General features: G+C 49.6%; 1 protein-coding gene across 1 annotated transcript; it reads right to left on the minus strand.

Annotated features, from left to right (window-relative positions):
• Positions 1-11636, minus strand: LOC308165601 (lactadherin-like; the record flags this gene model as incomplete). Its single annotated transcript, XM_080539750.1, has 10 exons — positions 1-942; positions 1757-1912; positions 2563-2765; positions 3999-4143; positions 4545-4700; positions 5931-6112; positions 6414-6527; positions 9988-10119; positions 10432-10557; positions 11573-11636. 10 exons carry the CDS (start codon positions 11634-11636, stop codon positions 799-801), a joined length of 1422 nt encoding a protein of 473 aa, XP_080395876.1. The 3' UTR covers positions 1-798.
• Positions 11637-11643: the final 7 nt, after the last annotated feature.

Below are 11643 nucleotides of genomic sequence, written 5' to 3' on the forward strand. Positions count from 1 at the left end.
TGTGTGTGTAATAAGAGGGTCTGAAAGCAGAGTCAACTGTGTGGGCTGTGTTGTGACATAGTCACATGGGATACTGAGTGTTTGGGACGTGTCCCGACTGGCTGTCCTCTGGAGGAGCCAAGGAGCGTGGAGGAGGAGTCACAGTCCCTCAGGGAGGCGTAGAAACCGACGGAAGAGGTGAGGAGCAGATGAGGTGAATAATATGCACGTAGAAAAAAAGAAACACCTGGCAGAGGTGTTCTAAGTCACTGAAATTCAAAGCGTGAAAGAGAGGGATCGCTCTCAATCAGTGACAAGCTAACTACTATGTGGTGAGAATCACTAAAGGTGTGTCACTTCTCGCAAAGCGCCCCCCGAGAAAGTAGGCTACTCATGCCAGCATTTTGAGCAGACTCAACCTTTACCCAGAGCATATTGAACTGTTGCAAACTTTCATATACAGTAGAAGTAGAATACAGAACCCATGAGTGTTCCGTATTCCACATGACAAGAGTGTCATAAACATTCTAATGTCTATGTCGTGGTGTGGAGGGAGCAGAGGGGCTGCTGTTGTTAGATGTCCTGTCTCCTTTCCTCCTCTCCTCCTCTCCTCCACTCGCTTCCTAAGATCCTTCCTTGCCTTAGATATTCTCCTCCAATGCTTTTTTGGAGAAAAGAAAGCGAGTGGAGGACGGAGGAGAGAAGGAGAGGAGTCGAGTGTCTAACAATTGAGAAAAGGCCCTGTTGCGCTATGGAGAGACTGGGGGGGGGGGCTGGGTGTGGGTGGCGGAGCACTGGTGGTTCATGGGGAATGTAGTTCTAGTCGTCACAGCCGAGCAGCTCAATGCGGAGGGTGATGCGCTCGTTCCACTCCCAGGGCAAGATGCGCACGTAGCGGGCGTAGAACGGTGGCTCAAACAGGTTCTTCTTGTGAATGTTATTGTCAATGTTGCCCTGGAAAATCTGTGAAAAGTGAATACATACATTTAGATCAATGGTCAACTTTGGTATCTGTTGTATAGGGTGAAACAGTGCAACATATGGGCGGATACGCATATACTTACAAACATATAAATATATTTAAAAAAAATAAAGTTGATATAGAAGATGTTAGGGTTAGGGTGTTAGGGTTAGGGTTAGAGACTCCAGGGTCCTGACCAGGGAGATAGAGGGTTAATGACAGGGTCAATAACAGTAAATCTGCTCCTCACTGCTCGTTCACGTCACCACGACAACCTGAGCCCTCCTCTCCCCACCCAGCCTCTCAGCGGGAGCCCTAGGCTGTCATAGGGTCAAAGGTGGAGGGTCGTTCAAAAAGTTCAAACGTTGCTTTCAAGTAATTATATATTCTAATTATTAAATCACCAGGATACACCCCCGCCACCAGTCTAAACAACAGCTGGGCTTCTCCCTTGGGGGGAGGAGAGGGAGTGGGGAAGGGGGGAGATCTCTGTCCCACCCAGGCGGGGATGTGACTAGATGCCCTAGACAGCCTGTGTAAAAACAGGAAGAAGGAGAACGGGGGGCCTGGGGTTAAAAAAAAAAAACGTTGAGGAGTTCATAATAATGTCAACGACTCTGTGATGGCTCTAAGTGCATCCCCATGCGCCCAAACCAATAAAAAACTAGTGAGAGAGAGAGAAAAGAGAGGGAAGAAAAGAAAGAGGGAGGGAGGAAAGAGAGGGAAGACTGACTGTAGCCTTGTACAGTCAGTACTTCCCTATAAAACAGGGTGTAAACAGACTTGTTGAGGGGGGGAAGGGCCTCTCTCTCTGACCTTGTCTGCGCCAGTGTTCTGGTCCTGCACCAGACTCCAGGTCTGTCCGTCGTCACTGTGGGACACTTTGTAGGCCGACACAAACTGCACCACGCCAAAGTCCTTGGCTCCCTGGGTGATGATGGCTGAGACGCGCTTGGGCTTCTCCAAGTCCACCTGGAGCAGAGAGAGGGGGGGCAGGGGATCAGGGGGCAGGGGGCAGGGGGGCAGGGGGAGGGAGGCAGGGGGCAGGGAGGCCAGGTGTACGTTGATGAGCAGGTTGATGAATTATGAAAAAAATACGTTTCACAACAACGATTGGAATGTTCCACGGCAGCAACCGTAGAAATAGAATGCTTCTATTCATTCTGTTTCTATGGCAGCAACTGGTGTGTCCCTACACACCTCTCTCTCTAGCTCGCCTCTACAGTTAGTACATGACTGGTCAATTCTATTGCGCACCATCACGAGTGGATGGAGTCACAAGTGCATGCTTCTAATTCTGTGGTATCAAACACGTGCATTTTGTGGCCTGGGGTGGTCCAGTGGTCTAGCACCATGGTCTACAGTGCACACATATGCCCATGTCGGCATGGGTTTGAATCTTGCCAATGCCCTGCTGACATCCCTTCTTCTCCTTGCTTTCCTGTCTGTCTTCACTATATCTGTCCAATAAAAATGTCAAATATGAGTGGGACTCATAACATGATACCATTCCTCATTCCCATCCACTACAATGAGCCGGCCTCCGATGCCTACCTCCTCCTACCAGCCTCCCCTGGGGGGGGGGTTAGGGTTAGGGTTAGGGGGGGTCAATCCCTCCTTACCTGGAGCCACTCCGAGCGGTTGTTGGTGGCGGCGGCCCAGGCGTTGGTCTTGCCCTGCTTGTCGAGGCGGGCGTACTGCGGCAGCCAGGTGAAGCTGTCGATGCCCCAGGTGCGGTAGGCGCTGGACGCAGACAGCTGCCCATCAGAGACCAGGCGGGACTTCATACCCAGGGGCTCAGAGCAACCTGCCATGTTGGAACGCACTGTGAACAAAAACACGACAGACACAGAGAGAGGGAGAGAGAGAGAGAGGGGGGGGGATGGACAGAGAAAAAAGGAAAATGGCAGAGGTGAAAAAGGAAAATCAATGCACCACGAAACCACGAATCAGACCCGTAGAGAGAGAGCGATCAAAAAATCATCCGCGATCCAAAGCATGCAGATTTTAGCCCTTTAATTTGAAGGTGCCGTCCACACCGTGATGACGTAGAGAAAATATTAGGACAAACAGACTAGGACAGATCCCTGACCGCTTCCCAGCAGACTGGAGAGGAGGACAGACATGGAACCAGGAGAAGTAGCTTAACTGTAGCCATAGCTGTGTACACAGTGTGGTCATTGGGTAATAAGGGTGGAGCTGGGAAGACACAGATGGACATGTTGTTTGTGTGTGTGTGTGCGTGTGTGCGTGTGTGTGTGTGTGTGTGTGTATGTGTGTGTTTGCATGTGTGTGTGTGTGTGTGTGTGTGCGTATGTGTGTGTTTGCATGAGTGTGTGTGTGTGTGTGTGTGTGTGTGTGTGTGTGTGTGTGTGTGTGTGTGTGTGTGTGCGTGCGTGCGTGTGCGTGCATGAGTGCATGAGTGCATGTGTGTGTGTATGTGTGGAGGTCAGTGTGCATGGTGTGTCTGTCTGGAATTCCGTCTCTATTGTTGCACGGTATGGGTCGCCCTCTGAATGCTGTTCATACCGTTCTCCATGTGGTCTAACCACGGTTAAGTCTAAGATACGCCGTCTAAATAAACATCCGTCTCTCGCTGTAAGCACGCCGGTCAGAACGGCCGCAGAACTTCCTGCAGAAGAGGAACATGATACCCCACATACATGGGTAGTAGGTGAACCCAGACTCGTGCATTTGACTCTGTAAGGTTTTGCAGGACTCTTCTCACGGTTTATTTCAGGTCCAGACACACAAAACACCAAACCCAGAGTGATGTGGCACAAGGAAAGTCCCTCAGTGGGGATTTGAATGAGGTTTTCTGTAGGGGGAAAGGGGGGGTGCGGTGGGGGGAAAGGGGGGGTGCATCCCGATATTCTACAGTGGTTTCTACTTGTTTGTCCTTTGTTTCATCTGTACTGAGAGATCACTGGACAGCAAAATCCCTACCGGCATCACCACCGGATTGCTCTGATTTGACACGAGTTTGACCCGGGTCAGTTTGACCCGGGTCATACAGTGGGCTAACATACAGTGGGCTACAGTTCAGATATGTGTTTACCGTTGAGCTCACAGCCCACCAGCTCCATGCGCAGGGTGCAGGCCTTGCGACACACCACGGGGATGATGCGGATGAACGTGGCCACGATGGGAGGGTCAAACATGTTGGTTTTGGTGCCGTCGTTGTCCACATTACCCACAAACACCTGGGCCACCAAGAGGTGGAAACAGGAAATGAGGTTAAACAGCTGTAGCAAACCTTCTGATTGTATGTGACTAGGACCCTTTCTTAAACAGTAAGAAACTCGAGTCCTTGTGTCCTCTCCTCCCTCCTCCACTTGTCCTTGTCTCCTTCTCAAAAGGTACTGGTGTCGAAGGTCTGAGGGAAGGCACTTCAATGGGTTTTAACGTCCAACGGGTTTTGAGTAGGAAGCGAATAGTGGACAGAGGAGAGGAGACGAGGAATCAAGTTTCTGACAATTGAGAAAAGGGACTCTGTAGAAGGAACACCTACGTGCTGAGAGAGGGTCAAAGAAACCCACATAAAGAGATGTTTTTACACCCCAAAATCAAAAGTCATACGGTAGCCCCCCCCACCCCCCCTCACCTTGTCCTTCTTCTGCCCCTCTCCTTTGAAGGTGGCGAAGGCCTTGCCGTCGAAGCTGGACGCCACCTTGAAAGCCTTGATGAACTCAGCCGTGCCCATGCGACTGGCACCCTGGGTAATGATGCCGGTCAGACGCATCTTCTTCTGCATGTTGATCTGTAGGTCACAGAGAGGGGTCAAAGGTCAAACACCTTCAGATCCAACCATCTATAATATCCATATAGACACAATCTCTCCGAAGCAAACTTACAGTACATACGACTATGACCCAATTGAGAAACTGGGTTACGACCAGTTACAAACCGGTTATGACTAGCCAGTGGAACCCTGATCTTAGACAGCATCATATACAGTACCAGTCAAAAGTTTGGACCCACAGGGAATGTGATGAAAGAAATAAAAGCTGAAATAAATCCTTCTCTCTACTATTATTCTGACATTTCACATTCTTAAAATAAAGTCGTGATCCTAACTGACCTAAGACAGGAAATGTTTACAAGGATTAAATGTCAGGAATTGGGAAAAACGGAGTTTAAATGTATTTGGCAACGGTGTGTGTAAACTTCCGAATTCAACTGAATATCAAGCACGGCTTGGACTTTCATACACGAATACAACATCCTGTTCCAATTCAAACAAATGTTTTAGAAACATGTGTCGCTAACGTGTGACTCCAGGCTACTTTGACAGGGTTGTCCGGATCAGAACACTGTGTCGCCCTATTCCAGTGGAGGCTGGTGGAGGTAGAAATCAGAGGACAGGCTCATCGTAGTGAATGGAATGAGGAATGGTATTGTTATAAGGAGATTATTGTCCTCCTCAGTCAGGTGGCCGGAAATGACATTGATCACTCAGAGAGAAGGTTGAATCGTAATCATTGTATTATGCAGATCTGGTTTACATTCTCTGTACAGATGTTTCCCAGGCAGCATGCTCTGTTATAAGGTCTCAAGCTTGGCTGCGGCGCAGTGAGCGACCGAGCTTGGCTACGGCATAGGGGATGCCGAGCAAAGTACTAATGGAAGTTTACAGCTTATATACTTGTTCACAGAGAGAGAATAGCTTTACATCTGTCCGTCGTAACTTTTGTGACATTGGCTCCCATACATGGCTCTATCCTGTGTTGTTGACCATTGCTGACCACTAGGCAAGTCTCCTATATCCTTAAGAGTTAAACTGGTCTCACTGTTACTTGATATGGTATGTGCCTGCTCCTAAATGTCTTGTTTACTCCTTGGTGACTGAGAGTAGGCAGTTTATGTTCACCATTTAAAGTATGTTTCAGATTAAACAATGATTATATATCTGATAGGCACACAAAAACGCCTCATATCAGGTATCATTCCATGCATTACATTCCCATTCAATTGACTGTAGGTGTCTCACCTCGATCCAGGGGTTCCTGTCGTGGCCGGCGGAGGTCCAGGCGTTGACGATGCCCTGGTTGTTGAGGCGGGCCAGCTCTGGACCCCAGCGCTGCAGACCCAGGATGCCAAAGTGCGTAGAGGAGGCGGAGATCTGGGACTCATCGATGCCCCCGCCCTCCATCCCCAGCAGAGAGATACAGCCTGAGACACACACAGAGAGATAGGTACAGTATACCAGATTATAATCTCTAACACACACACACACACATAAACACACACTCAAAGAATTATATTTCTTCAGATTGTGATCTTTAATACACACACACACACACACACACAGGCATGCAGACACAAACACGCATGCACCACATGCAGACACAAACGTGCGCATATGTACACACACACAGACACACACACTCACACAGAGACATGTGGAAGTCCTCTGCTTACACAAACAAATGATGTGCCTGAACCTGTCAGAACGGCAGGCAGGTGAACTTACGCAGCTGGCACTGCTTGCCGACGTAGGGCGAAGGGCACTGGCAGGTATAGTCTCCATCCAGATCCCGACACACCCCGTCGTTCTTACACGGCTCGTTGTGGCAGTCGTTCACATCTACAAAGAAAAGCAGAATTGATACTCTCATCTAATTGGTTGAGCTCGTCAAATCCAAAAACTCTCAAGACTTTGAAATGGAACAACTCCATTGTTCTAGAACATTCTTAAGGCTCTACCATCTCTGGGAACTGAGCATGGGAAGGACACATGGTTGCGTTTCGCTAGATTTCTTTAAATTCGCTCCAGAAATCTCCGGAATACCTCTTGTCCAATCAAATTACTTGGTCCCCTTTATGACGTAGAACCCAGTGTGCGCTCCAGATGGTTCTAACAGCAGTGCTGTACTGACATGAGCAGAACCAAACCTGTTGTGTGTTTAGTCAGTCTACTAGCAGCCAGGCTAATGAGCCCAGACGGGTGAACCCAATAACCACCGCCCCCCCCACTCCCTCCCGCCCCCCCGCCCTCCTGCCCTCCCTCCTTACAGCTGGCTGCAGCAGGTGCCCTCTCCCCACATACACAAGGGTGACGACAGAGGTGTCTATAGGGGCATGTGGGGGTGGGGCAGCTTTGGAGCCAACATAGGACTATGATTGACATAAGAGACCCGTTATTGGGGTTTGGGTGAGCTACGGCCGGGGGAGGCTGGTGGAGGTAGAAAGGACATTACATTGCATTACAATGAGGACAGGCACCAGTAGTCGCCTGTCCCCTGCACCTCTCTCTACTCCCCACAGGAGGGCACACTTGCCTTGTACATTGGATAAACAAAGCCGATTCATGCACTCAGATATGCATTTACAGTGAACATTTGTGCTTGTACATATCTGGTTTGTTACATAGTATCTTGAATTCCACTCGTGTCCATTTGAACATTGAACATTTTTCACAACAAAGCCACTTCCATCAGTGATATGACACAGCTAGCTAACCTGTCAATAGTAATTCCTCCTGAAATCCACAACTATGTCTGTGTTGTGTCTCTCCTCACAGGCCTCAGTAGTGCGGTGTGTGTGTGTGTATGTGTGTGTGTGTGTGTGTGTGTGTACGACTGTTTATAGACGTCCAAGTGTCCCAGGGAGAGGCCATTCCAGACTGGTAATCTAAAAGGCAGACATCAGGTTCGCGTCACGTCACGCCCTCGGTTGAGCTGCTGTTCCCGTAAATACTAAGAGGATTGGTCGCCATTCTTAAAACCATTCCACTGGTCGCCTTGACGCACCGCCTTGACGCACGCACACACGCACACGCACGTACGCACACACACACACACATACACATATTTGTGTGTGTACACGCGCATGCACACACACACACGCGCACACACACACACACACACAGTCCAATGCTAGACTGTAGACATCTAATCCACCTGATTGACGTCAGAGATTTTGTTTAAGAAGATTCGTTCCAAAATAAAATTCTGGCTCGGATTCTTTGAGTGCCTAGGGGGTAAAGCCGACAATGTGTGTGTGTGTGTGTGTGTGTGTGTGTGTGTGTGTGTCTGTGTGCGTTTCTATCCTGAAATGGACACATGGTCAACAGCAGACAGATTGTTCCAATCGGAGTAAGAAGTTTCCGGAAAGAAAGGGGACACGCGAACACAACAACAACAACTGAACGAAACCACCACCACCCAGCAGCAGGACTAGTCTAGCCATCTCTGTGCCGGGAGAGGGGCTGACTAGACAGACGCACACACCGTTAATACCGTTCCTCATTCCGTCATTCCATGCATTACAATGAGCTCCGTCCTAAACATTTCTACCTCCACCAGCCTCCCCTGCTGGGATCCACCCTAGGGCTGGTGTGTCCAGGGAGAGGGCATCAAGGGGCTGTGGCGCCACCTACAGGCTCATAACGACCATGACAGCCGCTGACACAATAAGAACAACATGTGTGTTGTTGACAGCCAGACAGGACACACACTGCAATTGGTGGTCAGACTAGCAGTCTCAGGGCTGAGGCGTGGTCGTGAGGATACCAACCTAGAGGGTCGTTAGTTAGCTGCTGGAGGAGGAGGAACAACGTAGGGACAAAGTGACTAAAGTGTCCAATTCAATTCAAATTCAATTCAAACAACTTTATTAGTCCCACTAGGGGCAATTAGTTTTGTGTTGTGGTCCATACTAGTGAAGAAATAGGGTAGAATAGACTTAATATGTGTGATGTGTTACAGTGTGTGTGTTACGGCGTGTGTGTGTGTGTGTGTGTGTGTGTGCGTGCGTGTGCGTTACAGCGTGTGTGTGTGTGTGTGTGTGTGTGTGTGTTACAGTGTATTACAGTGTGTTACGGCGTGTGTGTGTGTGTGTGTGCGGCCGAGTGTGTGTGTGTGTGTGTGTGTGTGTGTGTGTGCGGGCGTCTGTGTGTGTGTGTGCGTGTGTGTGTGTGTGTGTGGGGATAACTGGCCGTTCTTTTCTTGACCATTTAAAGCCCTTTGGCCTGATTAGAGCGGAGCGTGGCGCGTGTCTCTGAAGGAGTGTTTCTGTGTCAGTGTTCCAGGCCAGGGGGGCAGGTCCTGTCAGGTCCTGACTCACACCAGGACACATTTGCTCCATTTCAATCTTTCCAACAGCAACAACACACAGGCTACTTTCACCCCTAGCTTTTGTCTTAAGTCGGCTTAGGCCTAATTTTAGACAGTGTGTGTTTATTCAACCAAACACACACACACACACACGGACGCGCACACACACACACACACACACACAGACACACAGTAAACACACACACACACACACTTAATATAAAGCCTAGCAGGCCTAGTGCTAGCCAGTCTGCCCACGCTCCACCACATCCTGGGCGTGTCACCAGTAGCTCTCTGCATAGTGAGCTCATCCTACTGCCTATTGAAAGGCTTTCTCTGATACATAATATGCTACGCTGTTGTAGACTGTGTTAACACACTGAGCTAAAGCCCAGGCAACCCAACCCAACCAAATCTTGTCTGAAAAGTTATTTATATGAGCTATTTCACGCTAAGAGACTTAGAATGGCTTTTATTCAGTAGCTTAGGTAGAGAACAACCGCTCCAGCCTCCAGATGAATGGACGTCTTTCATAAAGCTCCTGAGCTCACCTCAGAGCTCTGACACACACACACACACACAGGGTGGAACATTATTACGTGTTTACACTTTTACTGCCCTTAACGAACCAAACAACACAGGTGCTAAACCACACTGTAAATTGGGCACTGTTTGTTGGGTATGTTTACATGTATGTCTGTCTGTCTGTCTGTGTGTGTGTGTGTGTGTGTGTGTGTGTGTGTGTGTGTGTGTGTGTGTTTACTCTATGTGTATGTGTGTGTATTTACTGTACGTGTATGTGTGTGTGTGTTTACTGTATGTGTGTATGACAGAAGTCTCAGGTGGTTCTGAATGGGGGTCAGTGGCACAGCAAGGAGGCTTATGACGAGTGGTCAGGTGAGCTGTCAGGTGTGGGGTTGCAGGGAGGGCAGCTCACACAGAGGATAGGTACCCTGGTACCCTGGTACAGCCTCTACAGCTGGTACTTACTGATCTGGCAGTGCGCGCCCTCAAAGCCAGGCTGGCATTTACAGATGTACTCGCTGAACACGTCCCCTCGCCTGGTGGAGGTGATGACCTCACAGGAGCCGTCGCTCTCGCAGGGGTTGGGAATGCAGGGGCCTGAGGTGGAGGTGGAGGTGGAGGGAGGTAAGTAAGTAAGTAAGTAAAACTGTATTTATATAGCGCCCTTCCCAGCACGGATACACAGGGTGCTTTAGAAGAAAAAAAAATACGGAAAGTGCAAATTCAAAACATCAATGATTAAAAACAAAAAAAGGGGACAACCTGAACAGACACTGGCAGAGATAGGTTAGACTTATTGAATTAGAAAGAAAAAAAAAGAAAAAAAAGAAAAAGAAAAGACCAGAAAGACCTCAAATAGAGACTAGGTGGTCTGTAGGTCATTCTAGATGGGGGGCCACCCCTCCTTACCGGTCTCTGTGAGGAGGCAGGTGTCCCCGGTGAAGCCGTCAGCGCAGATACAGATGAAGGGGTCCTCCCCCACCCCGGTCACACACGTCCCCCCGTTGTGGCAGCCGTTCTCCTCACAGTAATCAGCTGGGAAAGGGGGAGAGAGAGAGAGAGGCAGGGACAGAGATGGGGGGAGAGAGAGAGGCAGGGACAGAGATGGGGGGAGAGAGAGAGAGGCAGGGGGGGAGATGGGGGGGGGGAGACAGGGACAGAGATGGGGGGAGAGAGAGAGAGGCAGGGACAGAGATGGGGGGAGAGAGAGAGAGGCAGGGGGGGAGATGGGGGGGGGGAGACAGGGACAGAGATGGGGGGAGAGAGAGAGAGGCAGGGACAGAGATGGGGGGAGAGAGAGAGAGGCAGGGGGGGAGATGGGGGGGGGAGACAGGGACAGAGATGGGGGGAGAGAGAGAGAGGCAGGGACAGAGAGGGGGGGGAGACAGGGACAGAGATGGGGGGAGAGAGAGAGAGGCAGGGACAGAGATGGGGGGGAGAGAGAGACAGGGTCAGAGATGGGGGGGAGAGAGAGAGAGGGACAGAGAAGAGAGATAGGGGGATAGGGGGAGAGAGCAGGGATGGGCGGAGGGAAGAGAAAGAGAAAGACAGGGGGAGAAAGGTCAGGGTGTGTCATACAAATGAATTGCCCACGTGTGTGTGTGTGTGTGTGTGTGTGTGTGTGTGTGTGTGCGTGTGCGTCAGAGGCCATTGAGGTTCAAAGTGCTGACTCACAGATCAGTGATGGATCAGATACAATTGATTCATTTTCAACAGAATTAAAAAAAAATTACAGAAATGATACTAAAACAACTATAACTCCAATGACGAATATCTGGATGGGTGAACTTTGAATGACCAGGACAATAACAAAGCAGACTGCTACCTGAGGACCCCTGACCTCTATCGTTCCCCGTCTCGTTTCCTTGGAAAACAGACTTACGTCATAGTGCTCTTGGCCCTGGAGATACCCTACCAACCGTGTCTTTTATAAAGCTGCGAAACAAATTGTCCAAGAGTGGGACAACAAAGTTTTCTCAATTCAAAACCTAAATCTATATGCCAGAGACCGAGACTGCTACAGTAACTATGGTAATGTCACTCTTCTCACTCCTCTGCCCCTTCACCTGCACTGCTCCATCCATCAGCACATTTGTCAGCTTCTGCTGGGCCATAGGGGCG

Source organism: Nansenia antarctica, assembly GCF_963989245.1.
Source record: "Nansenia antarctica genome assembly, chromosome: 9".
NCBI lineage: Eukaryota > Metazoa > Chordata > Actinopteri > Argentiniformes > Microstomatidae > Nansenia > Nansenia antarctica.